The 25,222-nt window shown below is 46.9% G+C and overlaps 1 protein-coding gene across 7 annotated transcripts in view; it reads left to right on the top strand.

Moving 5' to 3' along the window:
• The window catches only part of LOC144820423 (uncharacterized), an 858,373-nt gene that overhangs the window by 59,062 nt on the left and 774,089 nt on the right, over positions 1-25,222 (top strand). For 6 of the 7 annotated variants that reach the window (XR_013607811.1, XR_013607785.1, XM_078677936.1 and 3 more), the window contains exon 3: positions 1,440-1,461. Coding sequence is in view for 5 of the 7 variants with exons in the window: in XM_078677936.1 (XP_078534062.1) it covers positions 1,440-1,461 (22 nt within the window). In the remaining 2 variants the exon portion in view is untranslated. The remainder of the gene's footprint in view (positions 1-1,439; positions 1,462-25,222) is intronic. The other variant, XM_078677932.1, reaches the window with a different exon arrangement.

Genomic DNA, 25,222 nt, shown 5'->3' with positions numbered 1-25,222 from the left:
GATTGTGCCCCGGAGTCCTCTGGAGTGCTGCACGGCTTCCTGCCAGTCCAGTTGTGCACAATAACATAATCACTTAAGCATGAGGTGAATCACACTACTGCGTGTTTACACATAGAGATGACAGTAAGCAAACCGTTAATGCAAACATTCAAACTTTTAAACTATTGCGGCACAACTACATCATGGTAATCAGTCCCCTCCGACCCCGTCCCCCCCATCCCCCGATGTCCCACCCCATGGGTGTCAATGTGTGCGAGCATGTACGCCTCTCTGTCTTGTGCGCCCGGATGCGGGCAGGCCCAGTGCAGCAACACGCCCTGACAGCAGAGGATCTCACGGCATATGCAACCATCCTGGGCAGCGGGTTTTGCCACTCCAGCATCCTGTGCGTCCGCCTCCTCCGGCGGCCGCAGGGCGCTAAGCATGCGCTCCCACCTTTCTGCCATGGGTTCTTTCCGAAGCCCGGTTGTCTCCTCCCGCCGTATGGCTATCCATTCCGCCCGTGCCCATGCCTTAAGGGAGGCTATCCACGCCTGCACTGCAGGCGGCTCGCGCGCCTTCCATCGCCTTGTTAGCAGGCGCTTAGCCACCACTAAACCCAGGTCTAGGAAACGGGACGAAGCCTTATCTTGCTGCCTCCTCCTAAATTGGTGCAGAAGGTACTCAGGCCAGTTGAGGGGAATGACGCGGCCTGTGCACGTCCTGAGCGCTTCGCCTATCTCACGCAAGTAGATGACCAGTCTGGGGCAGCTCCACAGAAGGTGAACCAGCCCCGCATCTAGCTCATCGCATCTAGGGCAGGCCGCGTCAGAGCGGTGAAAGTACCTATTAATTAACTCAGGTGTAAGGTAGGCTCTATGGACAATGAAAAGTTGTACTTGTACATACCCTTCTTGACTGTCTAACATTATTAGAACAGCGGAAACTGTGGCTGCGTCCAGTATTCTTAAAATACGATATTAGAACAAGGGCGCAGACGGCCAACCTCCTAAGTGAAATGCCCACTATTGACATTGCAATTGCCCTAGGAAAATACATAAAGGCGGTACAGAGCTTACTAAGAAGTCAGGAGTAATCTGTAGGATTTTATGAATCTTAAACCAATGAAATATATACTTGATCCAAAGGAAATGAAAGTGTTTTAATGTGATATTAAGTTTTATTATAAGTGCAATTTTATTGGCGTTGGTTTGAAATGTATAAGGGTGTGTAAAAGTTTTAACCGATATTGGAATAGTTTGTACAATGATTTTATTACCTTTTATATGAATATTTTAAATGTGTGGTATTGCCTCTTGCACTTGTTTAAAGATTACGATCATAGTAAACATATCTTTGACTTGACTTGACTATTCTTTTATAATGATATTTGTTGTGAATTAAGCAGCATGCAATTTAGACTATTTCTGACGTGTCTTTCTCTTCTTCTTGTCTTTCAGCAGATACAGACACCGCACGTTGGTAAGTACAATTATATATATAATTACATCTACTTAAACCTATATTTCTGCTGCGAGGTAGTATTCAGTTCAAAAGAATATGCTTTGTCTGTTTTGGAGACACTTACTCGACCCTAGCTTCCCCTATCCCCACCTCCTGTCCTCGCCTCGAGGATCAGTGCGGTCTACTCTGCTGTACATCCTCTTTCTCCCCCTTTTCTCCAAATCATGCCACCACTCACTCTTCCACCCTCAATCCCAACACCACCCATCTCTAAACTCGCCCCTAACTCTTGGTCCATCTTCTACCCCCCCATCTCTCCAAACATGGTAAGAAAAACTTCAAACATAAACTTCTCTGTCTCCACCCAGAAACCTTATTTGCTGATCACCATAACAGCCTTAACTCCTCACTTATCACCAACTTTGTCTTCTTCACCAAACGTCCCATCTAAATGGAAAAGCTTATTTCTACGTTACATCCCTATCTCTAATTCACGCAATATCCCATACAGTCTAAAACTCCACCACACCATCTTCTTCCTTCCCAGGCGAAATAGATATCTCCATCTTCAAATCTGGAATCATACTCATCCAAGCGTCTGAAAACCACCTCGACATCTTTGAACAACACTTTAACGCTATTTCCCACACCCTCACTCAACCCCTGAGCCATGCCCTCTCACCCCCTCTACCCCTAGACTCATCACCCCACATCCCATCCCGACCCCCTTACATCATCTTTCTGATCTACCCCAACATTTATTGCCTTAATCGCCCTTCATTTCTCCCTCCCCCCATCGCCTCTTCCTGATTTTCCCTCTCCCTTTCCTACTCCCAACACCGTTTCCCTTTTCCAACCACAACTGACCTCCCCCACTTACATCACTAGTACTAGTATGGATTCCCCACCCCCCACCCCATTGTATCCCCTCTCACTATCTCCCCCTCCTCCAATCATAGTGACTATTCACAATCTCTACTTACCTCCATCGCTCTCAACATTATAACCTGCTACGACTCCCTTGTCTCCCAGTCTTCTAGTGTATATGCCCCCCTTCCATTCTCCTCTACGAGTGACTCTCTCTTTCCCCGTTTGAGTCCTTCACATCGTTTAATCCCCCTGTTACCCACACGCCTACTCTTGCTCTCCTACCAACACCTAACTCGATATGCTCTGCTACACGCGCCTCTCCTTTCGACCTCCTCTTCAACACCCCCCATGCAACACACCATACATCCCCTCAACGACACCTCCAGCATCCCCCACCTACCCCCTGGTCTCCCCCGATTCCATCAACACACTCTTCCACACTCCTCCCTCCCCTCGTCTCCCATATCACTTCTCCCTTTGCCTCTTACCACCTGGTTCCCCCGTGTTCCATTAATACACTCTCTTCTATGCTCGTCCCTCCCGATGACTCACATTCCGCCTCTCCCTCTGGCTCACTTCTTCACACCCCCTTAGCAGCCCCCACTTATCCCCCTCAATCGCCCCCTCACACCTCCCTGCTATCTTCAACAACTCACAATTCAACAGGTACGCCACCTCTTATTTCCTCTATGCCATTTTCGCCGAACTGTCAGCCCGAAAAGAATACTTTTCCTTCATTCTCCTCTTGTTCACTTCCGCTCTACAAAAATGATCTTCCCCCGCATTATAATCCCACCCCCATCCCCCTCTAGGTTTTTCCCCTCATCCTCCACACTTTATTCCCCCCCTAAACAACGCTAACACAACCAACTTCCCAATAAATACGGATCCACCACACCTATCAACCCACACTCTGGCATCCCCTAAAATTAAACTTGTCCTTACGTCCCTCGTCTTAGAACTCTCCTCACTCAGAAGCGATATCTCACTCCTTACTAAAACCATCTCCTCGTACAATGAAACTCTCCTCAACACATCCACATACTTCCCGCCAAATATTATTACCAATAGCAACACACCTCCCCCCTCTAATAACTACACAACCAGTTCCCTACCCGCTCAACCGTCCTTAATCGTCCCTCCCTACAATGCCAACAGGCACACACCGTCGCAACTTGGTACTCACCCAATAACCTCTGAAGTTAACATTTCCACGAACTTTCCTATCTCTCCCTCTCCACCCTTGTCCACTATCCCCCCTACTCATCAGTCTACTATCCCAGTTCTCTTAGGACCAAGCAGACTCCCCCTTCCTCCGACCTCCCCTAAACCAATAACCTCAGAAGTTAACATTCCCGCAAACTTTCCTATCTCTCCCTCTCCACCCTCATCCACTATCCCCCCTACTCATCAGAGTACTATCCCAGTTCTCTTAGGAACAAGCAGACTCCCCCTTCCTCCGACCTCCCCTACACCACCCCAACAACGTAGACCTATTCCCCCTTGTCCCCCTTCCCAATCGCCCGAACCCACTCCCCTCTGCTGCATGCTGATTAATTGTCGATCCGCCTCCTGCCATGCTACTGAGATTGCGGAAACCATTCTCAGTGAAAACATTGACATCGCATTCCCAACCGAAACCTGGCTCACTGCCCACTCCACTCCCATCCTTGACCTGCTTATTCCCCCTGGTTACTCTATCATTAAGAAAGATAGAATTGAACAAACAGGAGGAGGACTCGCCCTCATTTTTAAAGTTGAACTTAACATCTCACTTGTCCTGTTACAAGACCTTTCATCCTTTGAATACCTTTGCGCTGATCTCATTATGCCTGACTTCCCCCACCACCCGGTTGCACACTATCTACCAACCCCCTGGAAATAACATCCCCTTTACGGAAGAGATGACTGATCTTATTATCCAAGCATCGCTCTCACACTCTACAAATCTCTTCCTCGGTGACTACAACATCCATTGGAATAAAAGAGATGACCCTGCTGTCATCCTATTTAATTATACCAATGACGTCACCAATATGACCCAACTCTGCCATTCTCCCACCCATAACAAAGGTGCCATCCTTGATGCTATTACGACTAGCAGCGATCTGGCCTCCCTATCTAATATACTTCCGGTAGACTGGTCTGACCACTACCTTATCCTTTTTACTATGAATAGATCCTTTACTCCCCCCCCCCCATCAGTATTTTACCTAAGAAACCCACACGCAACCTTCACCTTATTCCTTCTGGCGAATTGGAATCCGCAATTAAGACCCGCTTACTTCTCCCCCGCTCTCTGACAGCACCACCGATCTAACTAACCATTGTAATAACTCTATTCTTGAAGCCCTCGACCGAATTGCTCCAATCAAACTCAAACAACAAAAAAACAACCCTCCTAAGTCTTGGTTCGATTCCGAACTTAATAATGAAAGACGGACCCTAAGACATTCTGAACGGGTTTGGAGGAATCATCCAACCGTTGACAATCTGGCTCTCCTTAGAAGTGGAGTAGTGTGGCTCACTGGTTAGAGGTGGCAGGCCTGAGAGCAGAAGTCAGCCTGGGACCAGGGTTCAATTCCCGACGCGGCAGGGTCGTGGACCTTGGTCAGCGGACTCGATAATTTTCGCTTCGGTGCTTACTCTAATCAGGGGTTCCACTCGGCAACTCTGGGCATGAGCTTGCCTAATCTCCACAACGGCCCCACCAATTCCGGGGATGCCTGGCTCCACCTTGGGGACTCCCAGCAAGGGACCATCCCACAGGGAAAGCCAGGACGGGTTCCCCAGAGTTATACAGCGCCGGGACGCCCCGTTGCTGGGGCAGCTGTGCGCTCTACAAGTATACTACATTTACATTTACATTAGAACTGCTAGAGCCCAGTACAAAAAACATATCTTCAACGAAAAAGCCTCCTTTCTCCGGTCACAGCTTGATCAGGCTAGAAACCGCCCTAGAGAACTCTTTAACATTGTTAAAAAATAAACCTCCACTGGCCCTTCTAAAATATTAGCCTCTACTGACAAATGCGAAGAAATTGCCAGCTTCTTTACTAACAAAATCAACAAGATAGAACTATCCTTTTCTTCCTTCCCACTCTCACTCCAACCTCCCCCATCCAACACACCCTCCCCAACACTCCTAACTCACCTTCAACCACTTTTTCCACAACTCTCGATCCTTCTCAAACCCTCCCTGCTCTCTCCCAACCAGACCCCGTCCCGGAAAAAAAGCCCCTCAGCTAAAAACAATGCCTCATGGAGTGACTTTAGTCCAGTATCAGAATCCATGATCACTAATATCATTGCCAAACTCAAACCTTCCTCCCACTCAATGATCCTCTTCCCGCCCATTTGGTTCAAGAACTCAAATTTATCATTGCCCCTATATGGACCAATATCATCAACTCCTCTCTTTCCACTGGCTGCGTACCCGCCTCCCTCCAACTTGGTCAAATCTCACCCATTCTTAAAAACACCACTGCCGACCCTAATGACCTTAACAACCTTCACCCTATCTCTAAGCTTCCATTCCTCTCTAAAGCCCTTGAAAAATGTGTCCTATTGCAATTAGAGAAACATATCGTCTCCTTCAATCTCCTGGATGTTTTCCAATCCGGCTTTAGAAAGGGATGCAGTACAGAAACTGCTATGCTTAACATTACTGACGATATTCATCGCTCACTAGACAAAGGGGAATCCTCATTACTAATCCTCCTCGACCTCTCAGCTGCATTTGATACTGTCCACCACCCCACCCTTCTCAACACTAAAAGATCGGTTTGGCTTGGAAGGAAATGTATTCAAATGGTTTTCCTCATTCCTTCAAAATAGATCACAGCAAATCAAGCTCAGCCACTTCCTCTCTAAAAATCAACCTGTTTCACTCGGCGTCCCTCAAGGATCCATCCTCTCCCCAACCCTATTCAATCTGTTCATGGAACCACTCACCCTCATCCTCAAACAAGCTAATATCAGTTACCATCTCTATGCTGATGACACCCAATTATACTACAAGATCAAATCCCATAAAGACATTATTCACCTCAATGATACCCTAACTAGAGTTCAAACCTGGTTCCATCTGAACCATCTCAAACTGAACCCGAAAAAAACTGAAATCATCCTTTTCTCCGCCCAAAACAAGTCCCTTCCCATCCAACTCTGGATCAATAACATCAAAGCTCTTAACGGCTCATTCTCCACCTCTAATTCCGTTAAATCCCTAGGCATCAGTATCGACCAGAACCTAAATCTCATCCCCCCACATAAAAAATGCAGCAAAAGGTGCTCTTTTCCCCCTTCTCCATCAAAAGAAAATCAAACCATTTATTCCAGCGGACGATTTCAAGTTTGTTGTCCAATCGCTTGTCCTTTCCAGGATTGACTATGGTAACGCCACTTTGGTCGGCACATCTAAAATCCATCTTGCACCGATTAAATCTGTCCTCAACCAAGCTGCGAGACTTATCTCTGACTGTAAAAAAATTTGACCACATCTCCCCCGTCCTCAAAAATCTCAATTGGCTCCCAATAGAAGGAAGATCCACCTACAAGATTGCCTGCATCACTCACAAAGCTCTTCACCAAAACACCCCTTCTTACCTTGCAACCAAACTACACAAAGCAGGATGCTCCAGGTCCCTGAGGAGCACAAACTCCCTTGTCCTGATCCCTCCTAGACTCAAATGTCAAAAGACCCAATCCCGTGCATTCTCTGGTAACGCTCCTACAATTTGGAACTCTCTCCCCAAGGATCTTCGCTGCAACCCCTCTTACTCTCTCTTCAAAAAAGAACTCAAAGTACTTCTCAACAAATATTGGGGTATCTAATGTTACTGACTCTGATCATGTTCACTCCTCTCTCTTCTCTTGTCCACTCCTCTTCCCACCCCCTCTCAATCCCTTCATATTCTCACTCCCCCTCTCTACACCCCTTCTCTCTCCTAACTTTCAATACTAATTTTCCCCTTAATTTTTACTCTCAGTTTCTTTGCCCCCTTAGCTCTGCTGAATGCAATATCATTTAGTAAATTTTGTTTTTTGCACTATGATAAGTTTATCTCATTATGTACACCTTCCATGTAAAGCGCTCTGATACTCTTGGGTCCAGCAGCGCTATATAAAACCTTTGAAATAAATAAATAAATATTGCCAGAGAATGTTCTTTGATAAGTAAGGTGCTTGAATGTGCAGAGGAAACTGCTACATGCGTCTCTACACTTCTAATTTCTACTTCAAGTCTCTTCCGGTTCTCTAATTTCTCGTAGCACAGAGAGAAACTAGTCAAAAAGAAAATAAACTTCAGAAGAATATCCACTTGACACTAACTAGAGTTTAGGCTGAATACTCTTCTTAAGACCTTCAAAAATGTAACTAAAGTCATAGGAAAATCTTTCTCACAAAGAATACGAGCAAACTTCACTAGCTTCACTTAGCTTTTCAAATTCTGGAACTCCTTCTTCAAAAACCGCCGGGTCTTTAGAGGAAAATAGGACAGAGTACTCAAGGAATGCAGCCTGTCCTACAGTTCTGTCAGTTGAAGTGCGCAGGCAATTTCGTGAGCGAGCGCTAAAACAGCTGCGGCCGCTCGCGAGCAGAACAACCAGACCAATAACCCATGCGTCAATCTTTGGCGGCCATCTTGGAATTCCGCGGCCGCGAACTCCATAAATATTGCAGCCAAAGAGAGACTAAGGGTAAAGAAATAACCCTGCGAAGTCTTGACTAGATGGAGCTCAGTAACTTATGCCTCTTCTGACATTTCCTTGGGGTTTTAGGAACCCTGGTCTGACCACTCCTGACACTGTCAGAGTCAGGCTGATATAGTACGTCACCCAACCTGAGGCCAGAAACATCGGTTTGTAGGATGAATGTCTTATTGAAATCAGGACAGTGTAATACGGGGGCTGTGCAGATGGCGTTTTTCAAGGCTTGACAGCTCTTCTGGTGTTTGGTGCCCCAGGCTGGTATACGAGTGGGTATTTCCTGGTCAGTAAATCAGATAGGGGGCTGGCCAGGGAAGAAAAATTTGGGCTAAATCTACAGTAATACCCTATAAAACCTAGGAAGGAGCGGATGTCTCGCTTGGTAGCGGGGGTAGGGATCGCTTTGATGGCTTCCACTTTGTTTACTTGGGGTTTTATAAGGCCGTCCTGTATTGTATACCCTAAGTATTGAATGGAGTTAGTGTCTGAGGTTCCGTGACGATTTTACCCGTGTTTGTAACATTGTCGCAAATACATAATTTTGGTATCAGTGAACCGCAAATGATCCATTTAAGTATATCCTGGTGTTTTCGCTATGCTACGAGCAAGAGCACTCCTGTTACAAACACATTTCTGTTCTACCCGTGGCATCCATCTTAGAACACGGAAGCCATTTTGTATTCCTTGCCCTCACATAGTCAATGGACACGCAATGACCTCTTTTCATTTAAGGACACGTAGGCTTTAGCCGGCAATTCACCTTGCTAGTGACACGTGCACCTTAGGCCAGCAACGCTGTGGCAGCATGACTCGGCAAGAGCTGCCTCCCCAGCCTGAGGCCAGTCCTGCTATACTGGTTCTCGTGTTCGTTGGCCTGATCATGATTAGACGGCCGAAGCTGGTAACCGTGCCCATTTACGACCCACAAACATCTCTTATCCTACTTTTCTATCTTCTGCACCTGGCTCTGCTCCTTTCCTTCTGGGCCTTTATTAGGGGGAGGTAACGAAATTTACGATGAGGCGGTCCGGGTCTTGAATGGAAAGTTGACATGGGATTATGATGGAATAGTGGGAACCCCTCGTTCGTAATGTTTTGACATCAGATATTGTTGACGATCCCTGTGCAACGCCAAATATTTATTGTTTAAGATACAAAGGTTTTGGAATGTGCTAACATGTAAAGAATTTGCCTGAAGCCCAATATTCAGTATATAAGGAACAACCCTCTTTGTACAAATTGAACAGGCTCCTAGATACTGCCCATGTGTAGTTTCTGTGACTTCTGTGTCCCTGCAGTAATAAACCTTTGGTCTTTGACGCCACCATCGAGAAGCCCGTGTTTCTGTTTGTTTGTGCACCGAGACAGGTTGAACTCCGGGGTCTTCGGGTGTTGTCCCTGACACCTCTGGACGGAACCAAAAAAGTCCAGAACTCCAATTGGCGCCCAACGTGGGGCGACGTCATTCGGTACCGGTCCAAAAGCCTGAAGAGTTCGAGAAGCTTCGTGTGAAGATTTCAGAGGGAGGCGCCCCACTTCATCGATCCCGGCATATCGCAAAAGTGGCCCGACGTTCTCTTCCACGAGGGTTCCCGTTCAGACGGCTGCAGTGGTTCGTTGCCTTGACCGTCGCCCTGTCTTGGACCCGAGGTGCAGTCCTTAGTACGGCGAGACGTGACGGGTTTCTCCTTGGTGACGTCTTCAGTGCCTCAGTTAAGTATTAAGTGGTTGATAGTTGGTTACTTCGTAAGGGTTGTTTCTGTTTTGCTAATCCTTTTAGTTCTTGGTTTGGTTCGGTTTTATAAGATTGTCGCTGGTTATTCTGGTTACGATAATCATTCAGTTCAGTTCGGGTATCGATACGTTTGTCAGTTCTGGTAGGCCTAAGTTCTTGGTTCAAGTGCGCACCTTTCTTTAATTTGTGTTTCGTCTGTTTTGTGTTCCGGGTTATAAAATGGTAAGTCGGAAAAATTGTATGTTGTCTTGTTTTAGTTGCAACAGTGATTCCCAGTTGGAGGACTCGTGCTTGGTTCCTCCGATTGGAACTCCCCTTTATGATCTATATTGCAAATTTGGTGTGGGCCCTATCTCTTATAACGAGGTATGGATCCACTACACAGAGAAAGATGGTGTCCTTAGTTGGCCACTGCATGGTAGTTTCGAACCTCAAGTTCTTGATAATTTAGAAACGAAATTGTTCAAGAAGAAAGCCCGGCCGGCAATGTTTGATTCTTTCCGTTATTGGCGAAAAGAATCTAAACAGAGAGAAATTAAAAAGTTGAAAAAAGAACAGAAAGAACAAGAGTTGACTTTAGAACAGTCTGCTAAGCAGCTACAACTCAACGAGTCTGAGAAAGCGATGGAGGTGGCCAATAGAGAGCATAATTTAGCAATAGACAAGTGCTATCCTGCTTTGCCATCAAGTACAGCTAAGATAGTAGAGGACCCTGAAAAGGATCCCCTGTTATCTTACTTGTTACGATCACCCCCACCGTATGCACAGGGTGCTACGGCTCCACCTATACCGAATGTTCAATTACCGGTTGCTGGACAACCTGGTGTTCCCGCTCCTCTGAATCAAGTTCCTGTACCTCCTGTGGTCACTATTAATGTTCCTTCGGCACCCCCTCTTTCAGGGTTGCCGGCTCCTTTACCTATACCTGTATCGCTCACACCTGCTAGTTCACAAGCTGTTTTGCCCGCTACTCCTACTGTTTCTAATCTATCTGTTCCAACTGCTACTCTATTTACTGCTTCTGCTAATATTATGACTCCACTTTCTGTTCGTCGAAGAATCACTGATTCTGTCTCTAACATTCTATCTCCCTTCTATAAAACTCTGATTAAGACTCCTACCTCTGACTCTGTGCAGAGACGTAGTCAGCTTCCCAGTACTGAAGAAAGAGGAATACTAGATTCCACTGCTCTTAGATGGATTTCGAAAGTTGGAAGATATAATGTACAAGATGTATTAGATACATTTATGCAATGGAATGAACCGACACAACGATATGTGTTTGATGAAATGTGTTTCCTTCTACGTGAGGAATTAGAAGAGGATGACCCTGAATCAAATCTAGAAGAATTAATTAATGTTCAGAAAGAGTTTGCTGCAGGTATGATAGTTGGACAAAATATAAAAGAAGCGATGGAGCTGGTTTTAAGTTATAGGAATGACCCATCCCTTCGTTCTCTGAGGGAGTCAGAGAAACGTAGTACGAAACAAAATCGTCAATATCCAATGAGAGAGGTTCCACCAATTTGGCGTGAAGCTGTGCAAGCTAATGTAAACCTTGGTATTGCAGCCGCTCCGGCCCAATTCCAGAGAGTATGGATACATATTCCATGGAAGCGAGCTGAAGTATTAGCAGTGAAACAGGCCTTGCCAGATCCGCGTAAAAATCCTGCAGGGTACTACAAAGAGTTGGCTCAGACAGTTGACGCTTGTGTATTAAATCTAGCTGACATAGATCTGCTGTTTGGTAATGTAGTACCGCAACCAATTTGGGCTAAAATTCGTAAAGAGAATCATCCAGTTGCCCTAGGTGGTGATTGGGCAGCTATAATTGCAGCGGATGGTCAACAAATAGGTGGTTCTAAACCTGAACCCTTAATTGCTAATTTGCCCGGTAGAATAATCGACTTAATGAAGACCCTAATGCCAGCATTACACGTTAACTGGGACAAATTGTCCGCGTGCAAACAAAAGAAAGACGAAAGCGTCTCCGACTTTTTCACAAGATTCGAGGAGACTTTCGTGGATCACAGTGGTCAGGATATGAGCACAGAAGGAGGCCAGAGATTATTTGTTGATAAATTTGTGCACAATCTGTTGCCAGAACTTAGTGGTAAATTAAAGAATTCTGAAAGTGCGTGGGCTGTCTCTACGACTGCGCAAATACTTGCTACTGCCCAGTACTATGAAAATAGGGACAAAGAGGAGAAAGAAAAATCAGATAAAAAGACGAAAGAGTTAAAAACTAAAGTTCTTTTACAGCAAGCATATCCGCCTCGCACCAATCAGACCAGTACACAGCAAGGGTCATATCAAAGAACGGAGTATAATTCTCAGAGGCCACAGTACCAATAGAAACAGTGTGCTTATTGCAAAATGGAAGGCCATTATAAGACTGAGTGTCCGGTACGGGCACAAAATAATGCTGCGGCAGCTCAAAGAGGTCGTGGTGGTTATATGCAAAACTCTAGAGGTCGAGGAAGAGGTGCTATGCCTCCACAGGCAAGTGATCGCCCTTCTAATTATTTCGACCAACGAAATGGACAATCTGCCCAACAGAATAGGTCTCAACAGTATCATGTTGAAGATTACTATGAAGCTAGTGAGGAAGGTCAGCCAAGGGAGTACTAGGACAGCCATGGACAAAGAGAGGGAGTAGTATCAGTTCCAGTAGATCAGAGTGGGCCTTATGTCGCAGTAGCAACATCAGGTATAGTCGAACCGTTTCTGTTGGATACTGGTGCAGCAAAAAGTTCTATAATACATGCGAAACTCCCTGGCGCACCTTTGTCTGGCTCAACAAACGTTTCAGTAGGTTTTTCAGGCGCCCCTGTTCACAACCCTGTTTCTGGTCCTTTGTCTATTTCTGTTGGACCCCGACAATTGAAAGCACCCCTGATTTTGACGACAGGTTGTAATGAAAATCTGCTTGGTTTAGACTTGTTAAAACGCCTATATGCGACATTGTACTGTTCTCCAGAAGGAGTACAGCTTACGTTGGGTAAAAGAATCATCTCTCCAATGTATTTGTCGATGGATGCACTTCCACCAGAGCTGCGTTCACTCCCTGATACTCTTTGGGCGACTGGTCCTAATGATGTAGGTCTTTTAGAAATTCCACCATATGTAGTAACTTTGAAAGCGAATGTAAAATTTCCACGAATTCCACAATACAGAATATCTAGTGAAGGTGAGCGTGCGCTCCTACTGATAGTACAAGATCTGATCAAGAAAGGCGTTATAGAAGAAACTAGAGGTAATGTCTGCAATAGTCCTGTACTGCCCATTCTGAAACGAACTGACCCAACAAAACCTCCAGTATATAGATTTGTAATTGATCTTAGAGAGGTTAATAAAATTGTGATTCCACAGTTTCCTGTGGTTCCAGACATTACTGCATTGTTAACGTTGATTCCTGCTACAGCAGCATGGTTTTCAGTTATCGACTTGAAAAATGCCTTTTTCAGCATTCCGATAGCCGAGGAAAGCAGAGATATTTTCGGTTTCTCTCTAGGAGGACGAAGCTTCAGGTTTAAACGCGCTCCACAAGGTTATTGTGAAAGCCCATCCATCTACAGTCAAGCATTAAAAAGCCAGTTAGACTCATTTGTACTTCCTCCTGGTTCTGCTTTAATACAATATGTCGATGATCTTCTAGTGGCTGCCGATGACAAGGAAACTTGCAAAACAGCTACAATTTCTTTATTGCATCATTTGTCAAATTTGAATCACAAGGTGTCACCTTCAAAAATGCAATACTGTTGCCAAGAAGTGACCTACCTAGGTCATCTCTTGTCAAAGGAGGGAAGGAAGTTGACCCCAGAGAGAATAAAAGCAATTACACAGATGAATGTTCCTAGCACGCAGAGAGAAGTACGTGCCTTTTTAGGTATTACCTCATATTGTAGGCAATGGATCCCAAATTTTTCTCTTTTGGCGAAACCGTTGGTAGCTTTGACTGGGAAAAATGTTCCGAGTCCAGTGCCATGGTCTGCCGAATGCCAGGAGAGTTTTTCTGAGTTACGAAATGCACTGTGTTCAGCTCCTGTATTGGGTACACCCGATTACAGTAAACCATTCACGCTCTATGTCCATGAGAGAGAAGGTTGCGCGTTGAGTGTTTTGACACAGAAATTTGGTGATAAACAACGCCCTTGTGCGTATTTTTCATCAACATTAGATCCAGTAGCTAGAGCGTTGCCTAGTTGCTTGAGAGCTACAGCCGCAGCTGCAGCCTCCATCCGACAATCTGCTGGTTTAGTAATGAACAACATGCTAGTAGTTATGGTTCCTCATGCTGTGGATACACTCATGAACCGAACCAAGACGTAGCACCTTACCAGTGCTAGATTATCAGGTTACGAACTGACATTGTTAGCGAGTCATATTCAGATCAAAAGATGCAATGTATTGAATCCAGCAACATTGTTGCCGACTAGCCAAGAGTCGAGTGATTCCGAACCACACGACTGTTGTTTTAAAACTGAGGAAGAAACAAAAGGACGAATTGATTTAAAAGACACTCCATTATCAGATCCAGATGGCACGTTGTATGTTGACGGGTCTTGCTTCAAATTGGAGAATGGTGATGTGACTGCTGCCTATGCAGTAACGACTTTGAGTACGATTGTGGAGACTGCGAGAGTGAGTCAGAATTCTGCCCAGGCTGCAGAATTGATCGCGCTGACAAGAGCGTGCGTTTTAGCTAAGGGAAAGAGAGTGAATGTGTTCACAGATAGTCAGTACGCATTCGGCGTGGCCCATAGTTTTGGCCGTCTGTGGAAAGAGAGAGGTTTCATTACGTCCCATGGGACTAAGATTCAACATGGCCAGCTAGTTAATGACTTGTTGGAATCTCTAACCTTGCCGACTGAAGTTGCGATTGTGAAATGCAGTGCTCATAAAGCAATCACGGATGATGTTGGTCGTGGGAATGCTTTTGCCGATGAGACTGCAAAACAGACAGCTAGAAATATGATGAGTAGAATGTATGTTGCAACGTCTGCAAGATGGATTTCTGAGTCTGGATAGTGTGAAGACACAGTGGAAAGCGTGAAAGAAATTCAGAAAGAGGCGACTGAGGAGGAAAAGCGTGCATGGAAAGAGAGCACGGGTAAATTGGATTCGAGTGGGTGTTGGATTGACTTGTCGGAACAACAGCGTTGGATGTTGCCTGATGCGTATGTGCTTGCAGTAGTAACGATGGCACATGGAGCAGCGCACATCAGTTCTAAAGGGATTTGTAAGATGTTGGCTCCGGTCTGGAAGAATGATGGGATTAGTAAGTGTGCAGAGAGAGTGGTGAGAAATTGTATGGTATGCTTGATGCATAATCCTGGCAAGGGAATCCCCACACCTGCAGGTCACTTCGCTCCTCCTTCCTGCCCCTTTGAAGTGATCCAGCTAGACTTCATTCACATGGATCGTTGTAATAATCTGAAATACGTCCTGGTGGTAGTTTGTGCTTTCTCCAGATGGATCGAAGCATACCCGCTAAAGGACAATACTGCTTTGTCCACTGCCAAAATCCTCCTTAAAGAATACTTCCCCAGATTCGGAATGCCACGGATTGTATGGTCAGATAACGGAAGTGAGTTCGTAGGGAAAGTTATGCAGAGTGTGTGTGCCGGCCTAGGGATTAGACAGAAGTTTCATAGTGCGAATCACCCCCAGTCCGCGGGTTTAGTTGAGGGTTACAATGGCACCCTTAAACTGAAACTTGCTAAGATACAAGCATCCACGGGTTTGCCCTGGCCAGATGCACTGCCTTTGGCTTTGTTATCAACAAGAGCAACTGTACATTCTAGACTAGGGCTTAGTCCATATGAAATAATTTTTGGTCGTCCTGCAAATGTTTGGGGGGTACCTAGACCGAAAGAATTTAAGCAGCTGGAATACCCAATGTTAATTGATTATCTTTTCGACTTGACTGCTAAATTGAGCCTTATTCACCAACAGGTTTTCGATGCATTGCCAAAGCCACCGGAGAGTCCAGGTCATCAGCTGAAACCTGGGGATCAAGTAGTCATTAGAAATTTTGCAAGAACGAAAAATCTTCAGCCCAGATTCGTTGGCCCTTTCCAAGTCCTATTGGCGACGAGAACTGCTATTCGAGTGGCCGGAAGGAAGAATTGGATTCATACGACACATGTCAAACGTGTGCCTCTGCCACTTCCTTACGACAACTGGGTAAAGAAAGGAATCAGTGCCTCTGAAGCAGAACAAATACCCAGGTTCATCCCTTTCAGTGATGCAGAACTGATCACTGATACATCAAACTCTGACTCTCCTCCTGAAACTGCTCTTTTGAACCCTGAACACTTGCCATCTGCACCAAAAGAACATTTGTCATCTGCAAACGCGAACATTGCAGCGTCGGCTGAAAATATATTGTTTCCAGATCAGACAGCTCCTGCAAAACTGAGATACAACTTGCGACCTCGCAATATGGACAAATAAAGCAGGCAACTGCCAATTTTCACATTTGAATTTTCTGATACATTGCCTCCAGCCAGGAAGTTTACTATTATTTTTGTTGTTTTAAAATGTTGCCTTGCCGTCTGGGTAGCCGTAGGGTCGTGGCTGTGTGCCTAGTTGAATCTGCGGGGGTCAGACACAAGGTCGATCTTTCTGTTAGTTCTGGGAACTCCCAGGGCTGATAGAGGCATTTTCATCTACGTACACATCATCAGTGGTCACGAGCGGATTGTAGAAGATGGAGCTTCCTGAGCTGCAACGAAAGAATGTAATTTATGGGCGCAGAAATAGACTGAACAGAATACTTCACAGCAAATGCTTTCTAATGCAATGTGCAGTTACATTTTTAATTGTTTTGATAACGTTGGTGGGTGGAATCATCTTTGGTGTACATTTGATTTTTATGCCAGTAACTACAGTACCTCCCCTTGATCCTACTACTTCTACGGTTTCTTCTATGCATTCTTTTCACTCGTTTCCTGAACACGAACAAGCTCGACGCTCAGAATTTATTAACAATACATTTGTACAGCTCTTGCATCAACACCAACTGGTAGTTAATACTACAGACTGCTGGGTGTGTGGCTTGATACCTCACACTATGGATAAAGGCATTCCCTATCTAGTCTTGCCTTTTAGCTATAATGGATCATTTCAGGCCTTTCAGACCATTTTTTCATATGCCCTTGAGACCTATCCTCCGCGTCCACCACTGTCCACTAAATACAACTCAGCCAACAAAGCTTTAGTCCAGGGAATTATTGACATGATTAAAGACGTCAATAATACTCCATCTTACCCTAGAGATGAATTACGGGTGTATTTGAGTTGGAACTCTACCGAGTATCGCCTTAGTTTGGGAGAGAGCAAGCGTAAAAGCTCCACTTCAGTCTGGGTCGTGCCTCACCGAGGTCAGGTCTGTTTGCAAGGAAATGGGAGAAATCTGAGAGCTCAGCTAGGGAGGAGTGAGTGCGTTGAGACTTACGTATTTCCGTCTAACTCCTCCCCTGCCTTCCTTACTGCTAGGGGTACTTACTTCATCTGTCAAGACAGAGCGTATACATGGCTGCCTGCTGACTTCTCAGGTTCATGTTATATTGCTCGATTGTTACCTCCGACATACACTGCTTCCTCTGATTATCACAAGACCAGAGTAGCAAGGGGTGTCTTCAGCAAGGAAGATACCGCTGGTCAGGAAGCTGGAGACTTCTTCAAAGGTTTCCTTCCGTTTTGGGGGCCTATGGCCAATAGTAGAAATCTACGTCAACTAACACGGGTAGTTGAATCTACTATTACAGAAACTGCTGGTGCCCTTAGTAACTTAACAGCTGAGCTTCAGGCGGATCGTCTCATGATGTTGCAGAACCGTATGGTTCTAGACGTAATACTCGCAGATCGAGGTGGGGTATGCAGAATGATCCAATCGAGCTGCTGTGTTTTTATTCCCAATAATGCTCCAACCGTCTATGAAGCGATCTCTAAGCTACACAAGATTTCCGACTCTATACACGTAGACAAGGGAAACTGGTCCTTAATGGAGTGGTTGTGGACTCTGGTATCAGCGTGGGGATGGAAGGTTCTGATGGTCATTGGTGTCATCCTAGTATTTCTGTTCTCGTGCTGCCTTATTATCCAATGTGGTCCCGCTTTGTGTAGCCTCTGTGCTGCAACCTGTTTCAGAAAACCACCTGCATTAGGAGAAAAGGCACGAGACAGGATGATGATGCAACAATATGTCACTGACCTAATGAGCATAGAGTTAGATTCAGACATAGACTGAGTAATTGCCTATGTAAGGACAAAAGGAGGGTCTGAGGTTCCGTGACGATTTTACCCGTGTTTGTAACATTGTCGCAAATACATAATTTTGGTATCAGTGAACCGCAAATGATCCATTTAAGTATATCCTGGTGTTTTCGCTATGCTACGAGCAAGAGCACTCCTGTTACAAACACATTTCTGTTCTACCCGTGGCATCCATCTTAGAACACGGAAGCCATTTTGTATTCCTTGCCCTCACATAGTCAATGGACACGCAATGACCTCTTTTCATTTAAGGACACGTAGGCTTTAGCCGGCAATTCACCTTGCTAGTGACACGTGCACCTTAGGCCAGCAACGCTGTGGCAGCATGACTCGGCAAGAGCTGCCTCCCCAGCCTGAGGCCAGTCCTGCTATACTGGTTCTCGTGTTCGTTGGCCTGATCATGATTAGACGGCCGAAGCTGGTAACCGTGCCCATTTACGACCCACAAACATCTCTTATCCTACTTTTCTATCTTCTGCACCTGGCTCTGCTCCTTTCCTTCTGGGCCTTTATTAGGGGGAGGTAACGAAATTTACGATGAGGCGGTCCGGGTCTTGAATGGAAAGTTGACATGGGATTATGATGGAATAGTGGGAACCCCTCGTTCGTAATGTTTTGACATCAGATATTGTTGACGATCCCTGTGCAACGCCAAATATTTATTGTTTAAGATACAAAGGTTTTGGAATGTGCTAACATGTAAAGAATTTGCCTGAAGCCCAATATTCAGTATATAAGGAACAACCCTCTTTGTACAAATTGAACAGGCTCCTAGATACTGCCCATGTGTAGTTTCTGTGACTTCTGTGTCCCTGCAGTAATAAACCTTTGGTCTTTGACGCCACCATCGAGAAGCCCGTGTTTCTGTTTGTTTGTGCACCGAGACAGGTTGAACTCCGGGGTCTTCGGGTGTTGTCCCTGACACCTCTGGACGGAACCAAAAAAGTCCAGAACTCCATGACTAGCAGGGATTTCTTCAGGTTTATAGTGAGGCTGGCTGTTCTAATGACTGAAAACACAGCAGTCAGGTGTTTCACATGGTCCTCCCAAGTATGGCTAAAGACGACTATATCGTCTAGGTATGCGGCGGCGTATTCCATATGGTGCCTCAGAATCCTGTTCATCAACTATTGAAACGTGGCAGGTGCCCCGTGCAAGCCAAAGGGGGGCACTTTAAATTGGTATAGACCTGATGGTGTTTAGAACACTGTTTTCTCTCTGACTAGTCGGGTTAAGGGTATCTGCTAGTATCCCTTGGTAAGATGAAGGGTTGATCTATACCTTGCTTTTCCAAGTCGTTCAATTGGTTCGTCGATTCGGAGCATGAGATATGTGTAAAATTTGGTGATCTCATTCACTCGCCGGAAGTCATTGCAGAAGCGCAGACTGCGGTCGGGCTTTGGCACAATCATAATTGGGGAACACCAATTGCTTTGGGAGGGTTCTATTATGTGGGCCTGCAACATGGTAGTCACTTCCTTCTGTACTGCTTCTCTTTTAGCCGCTGGTATCCTAAAGGGTTTCTGTTTTATGATGGTATGATCTAGTAATACAATGTCTGTTGTACCAAGGTAGTCAACCCGGAAGAGCAAGAAAAGAGACCTGGAAACCATCCAGTAGGGCATGCAGCTGTGCTTTTTGTGCAGAGGATAGGATATCCCCAGTTGGGACTGCCTCGGTCTGGGGTTCCTGGGTGTTTGCTAGGGGAATGTCTAGGTGTCTGTCGGTACACATGAGGAGGGCAGGTTTTCCTTGTACTTTAGGCAAAGTCGGTTCCTCCCACCTTTTCAAGAGGTTCTCGTGATAGATTTGTTTTTTCCCCGGCCAGCCTGGGTAGTAGAACACTATATGTGACAGGGTTACTTTCTTGTCTATAATATAGGGGCCTTGCCATTGCGTCAACAGTGTGTTCTCAGTGAAAGGGAGCAAGAGAAGCACTTTGTCACCTGGACTGAATACCCTCAGCTGGCTGTTTTGATCATAATATGTTTTACGTGTCCCCTGTGCTTTCTCCATATTGTTGTGTACTAGTCCCCATAGCCGGGTGAATGTGGTTTTAAGATCAGCTGCGTAACGTGCCAAAGGCTTTCCTTCCTCGTCCTCCCCCTCCCATTGCTCTACCGCCATGGCTATCAGCATTCGGAGTTTTCTTCCGAACAAGAGTTCGAATGGGCAGTAGCCTGTGGACCGCTGTTCATGTGTCCGGATGGCGAAGAGGACTAGGGGCAGCTTTTGATCCCAGTCTCTCCCTGTCTCTGAGATGAACTTGCGAAGCATGCTTTTTATGGTCTTATTATAGCGCTCCACTAGGCCATCTGTTTGGGGGTGGTATACAACTGTTCGGATTCGGTCGATGCCCAGGATCATACAGACTTGTGCCATTAGATGAGTCATGAAAGGGGTCCCTTGGTCAGTTAGTATCTCTGACGGGAACCCCACTATCGGAGAAAATAGAGAACTCTTGGCCTGAGCTATGGTAGGGGTGGTCATGCTGGATAAAGGAAAGGCCTCCAGATACCTTCTAGCATAATCAACTATGACCAGTATGTACTTGAGTCCTCTGGCGGAGGGAGGCAAAGGACCGACCGGATCCATCCCTACCTGTTTAGAAGGGACGTCGATGATGGGCAAGGGGGTGTAGAAGGGCTTTTTTTTACACATCCCGTGTTAGTGTATTGGCATCGTACACATGCCGCGCAGTGTTTTGCTATGTCTCTGTACACCCCGGGCCAATAAAACCTATCCAACAGGTACTTCAGGGTATTCTCTTTACCGTAGTGTCAACCCGCTGTTTGATTGTGTGCTAGGTGCAGAACATGCTCTCGAAAGGGAAGGGGAACGATTAACTGGGTGGTAGTGTGTGTGTGTCCCTTCTCACAGCCCTTTATAAAATAACCCCTTTTTATTCAAAGATATGGTCCTACCTGGTCTGGCTCTTGATCTTGGACTTGTTCCAAAGCGTGCTTAAGGGCGTTGTCCTCCAGCTGGGCAGTGCGGAAGCTAACTGGTACTGTACTATTCGAGTGTGCAAGAGAGAGAGGAAAAGCAGGGTTTGATGGTAGAGAACGAGTAAAGTCCCACTTCACCCTTCGTCTTTCTTGTTTGCTATTTTTGTCCTTTCTTTTTGAGCTCTTGCTAAAAGGTGCTTTGTGCAACCAGGCTGTAGCACTCTCCTTTGTCTCGTCGAGATACTGCTCAAATCTGGGGTGGTCGAAGTCAATGATGACCGCCTCAGGTAGAGAGGGTATGCCGGCAACCTTTCGTAGGTTGGGGTCGCTTGCTACTTCCAACAGGACCTCTGCTACCGGATACCTCTTGGTGTCCCCGTGTACACAAGTAACGCTTACGTGTTCAGTCTCCCTTATTTGTGGTCGGGATACCAAGGCCTGATCTATCACTGTGACATGACACCCAGTGTCCAACAGAGCATGTTGTTTCTTTCCGTTTAAGAGAACATCCTTCCTGTACTGGTGGGGACCCTTCCCTGTTACGTAGATCTGCTCTCTAGAGTACCCCACTTCCATGGGTTGGGCCGCTGGGGTCTGATGGGGACACTGTCTGGCTAAATGCCCCCATTCAGCGCAGTGATAACACTGTGGCCCTTGCCCACTTGGACCAGGAGAAGGGAAGAGGTGTTTAGGAGGCATGCGGGAAGCTGTTTGGGGCTTAGGATCTGGTCGAGGTGTGCTTTTTGGAGGATTATAAGGGGTCCATGGTATACCAGCCTTAAACTCAGGGCACCTATGAAAAGCGCAGGCCAGTTCCACCGCCATTGTGGAAGTAAGGTTGGGTGCTGCTTTACCCATGAATGGGTGTTGGAGGGCAAGGCATCCAGGAACTGTTCAATATATATTTTCTCTGTTAGTTCTTCTATGGTGGAGGTATGGGGGGTTAACCATCGGTTGCCCAGATCCTTGATCCGATAATAGAGAGCGCGTGGGTTGTGTCCGGCAGTCCATTTCTCTTTCCGGAACTTTGTTCTACAGAACTCCTGGTCGCAACCCACGCGCTCAAGAATGGCTCTTTTGACTTCCTCGTAGGCAGTAGTGCCATTGAAGTTGGCAGCCTGGTATGCTGTCTGAAGTTTGCCTGATAGGAGAGGGGCGATATATTGGCTCCACCGCTCTTGGGGCCAGGCCGCTGTGGTTGCTACTCTTTCAAAATTGATAAAAAAATTGTCGGGTCTTCACTCTACTGGTATTTTTGTAACACTGATCCTGGGACATTAGGATGCACCTTGGTGCTCACAATGGCGTCTGTGAGCTGTAGGATTGCAGTGTCCTGTATCTGCTGATTGATTGTGAGTAGGTTGGCCTGCTCCTCTAAAGCGTCCTGTAGGGCTTCTCTATCTCTTTGTGCGGTTTGGACATGTTGTTCCAGCACCAGCTGCAGGTGCCTTTGTCCTTCCGCGAGCTGAGAGATATTACTCTCTATAGGCACGGGCTGTGTCATGATGCAACACTTTGAGATTAAAATCTCACTTCTGACACCACTTTGTAGGGTGTGAGGTGTTCCGAGGGGCGAGAGGGACTACAGGACACTATATTATCATAAACGTTCTCTTTTATTTCCTTTCGTTTAAGGTCTGTCTCTAGGGTTGGTATAGCTCCCAAGAGCCTCAGTGCTCAGTTCTTTATGTCAGGTCAAAGAAAGATAGGAAAAACAAACAACAAAAAATGATTGGAGAAGGTATCTCCCTTCTTCTCCTCAGGGGCCTTCTCCAGCTCTTCAGGGCCTTGTGATATTCCCAGGTTTTTGGGCTTCTCGCTCTCTCTCTCTCTCTCTCTCTCTCTCAGGTGGAGATGCAGGGAAGGAAAAGAAAACAGAGCGCGGTTAAAACCGGGCTCTCTGTTTACCCTCGTGCTTTTAGTGCCACCGTCACCAGTCACCGCGTAGTGGGGGAAGGGAATCGTGAGGGGTTATCGTGTGCTTGGGTAAACCCACCCTTCATGCCCTAACTCCCAGTGCCTCCCCACCACCCTCACCAAAACAATCCCTTGAGCGGTACTCGCCTCGGACCACGCCCCGTCTCCAGTGCTATGGTGTTGGGACCTGGGGTGTCTTCTTCCTTCAGCAGCCCGCCGGGTTTGAGCGCTGTATAACAGATGCTCCTCCGTCTTCCCGTCCCTCCGTCTTCCTTCCTCCTTCTTCTGGTCTCGCGTTTCTGTCTTCTCCGTTCGCTTCGTTCCGTCCTCACACACCTCCGCTTCCGCCTGTCCTCCTTTTGGGTCAGCTGATGTAAGAGGCCCCTCCCTTTGTGCCTCGGTCAAGACTAGACCGCTGTTCGTTTCCGGCTGAGGAGGTGTCAGCCACTTCCGTCTGCGTTTACGCGGTCCTCCTCACAGGCCCATCTTGCGATCCTGGAAGGCGCCAGTCTTGAGGACCCTGCGAAAAGTGGGAGCAGCGGCTTGTGGTCCGTCACTACCTGGAATTCCTGTCCATACAGGTAAAGCTGAAAATGCTGACACGCCCACTTTATGGCCAGGGCTTCCCTCTTGATCTGGGCGTATCTGGTCTCCGTGTTTGAGAGCGCCCGGCTGGCGTAAGCGAATGGCTTCCATGTTTCTTGGTCATGCTCCTAGAGGAGGACAGCTCCTACACCTACGGGGCTTGCGTCTACCACCAACTCTGTGCGTCGAGCAGGGTGGAAGTAGGCCATCACCATCTTGTCCATGAGGGCCGTCTTGATGGTATTGAATACCGTGTTGGCAGCTACCGTCCATTTCCATTGGCGGTCACTGCGGGTGAAGGCGCGGAGTGGCTCCGACAGAGAAGCCAGGTTCAGAATGAACCTGCCTCAGTAGGTGGCCATGCCGAGGAAACTGCGTACTGCTTTGGGAGACTTCGGGGTGCTTTCCGTCCGGATGGCCAAAGCTTTCTTGGGGTCCACTCTCAACTCTTCTCTGGTGAAGATGTAGCCAAAGAAGTCAACCGACTCTTGGTAAAAGGAACACTTGGCCCTGTGGAGAGTCAGTCCACAGTCCTCTAGCTGCTGTAGGGTGGCTCGGAGGTGTTCTGATGTTCTTCCAACGTGTTTGAGAACACCAGGATGTTGTCACTCAGATTTATGATGCCCTGCAGCCCGGACAGTGCTTCCTTGATGGCATCTTGGAAGACTTCGGCTGCAGACGACACCCCAAAACTCAGTCTTTTGTACCTCCGAAGGTCGACATGGGTGGAGAACGTGGTGATGTACCTCCTTTCAGGCTCAAGTTCCAGTTGGTGGTACCCCGCATTCAGGTCCAGCTTGGAGAACCACTTTGCTCCGTTCATGTCTGTCACAATGTCATTCATGGTGGAGGTTTGATGACGTTCCCTTTTTCCTGCCACATTTGGGAACCTCATGTCCACACAAAGCCGTATGGCACCCAGCTGTTTTGGCTTGGGGGCCACGACCAATGGGGACACCCATGGGGTGGGGTCGGACACCTTCTTGATGACGTCGAGGTCCTCGAGTTTCTTCAGTTCTGCCTCTACTTGCGTGCGGAGGTTGAACAACACCCTCCTGTGTCTCAGGGCTGTCGGCTTCACAGTGGGGTCAGTGTGGCGCTTGAACTGCTTCCCTTTCAGCTTGCCGAGCCCTGTGAACAGTGCCGGGAATTTGTGGAAGATGGCGTCAGCCTGAGAGTCATGGACTTGACGGGCAAATAAAACTAGGCCTAGGTCTTCTGCGGTGTGGCAACTGATAAGGGTGCCTTTCCTCCCTTCTGTATTGTGAAAACGGGCCCTCATGACGTGTTCATGACTGGTAACTTCAGCCTTGATGACCCCTCTGATGGGTAGAGGATGTGTACCTCCATAGGTGAAGGTCCTGCCCTTGTTTGGTGCGAGAGGGGGTCGTGGCAACAGCCGTTCGAACTGCTCTGAGTCCATGACATTGACCGATGCGCCTGTATTGATGAGCGCCTGGACTGCTGAACCCTCCAACCAGGACAGAGCACATCGACAGTGGCTTTCGGTGTTTGTCCGATCTGCTGACGAAGGATACAACAAAAACCTCGTCATCATCTTCTTCGCGCTCGAGGCAGCACCCATGCGTCGTTCCATCATCTTGCGACTGTGCATCGTCGAGGGATACCTAGCGTAGACATTGTGTAATTCCTCGAGGCCTGGGGAAGGTCTGTCGAGACCAGCCGCTTCTACACACTGTGGCGAAGTGATTCACCTTTCCGCAGCGAGA

The sequence above is a fragment of the Lissotriton helveticus genome, chromosome 1_1, assembly GCF_964261635.1.
Source record: "Lissotriton helveticus chromosome 1_1, aLisHel1.1, whole genome shotgun sequence".
Lineage (NCBI taxonomy): Eukaryota > Metazoa > Chordata > Amphibia > Caudata > Salamandridae > Lissotriton > Lissotriton helveticus.
This window is presented reverse-complemented; position numbering and strand designations above follow the sequence as displayed.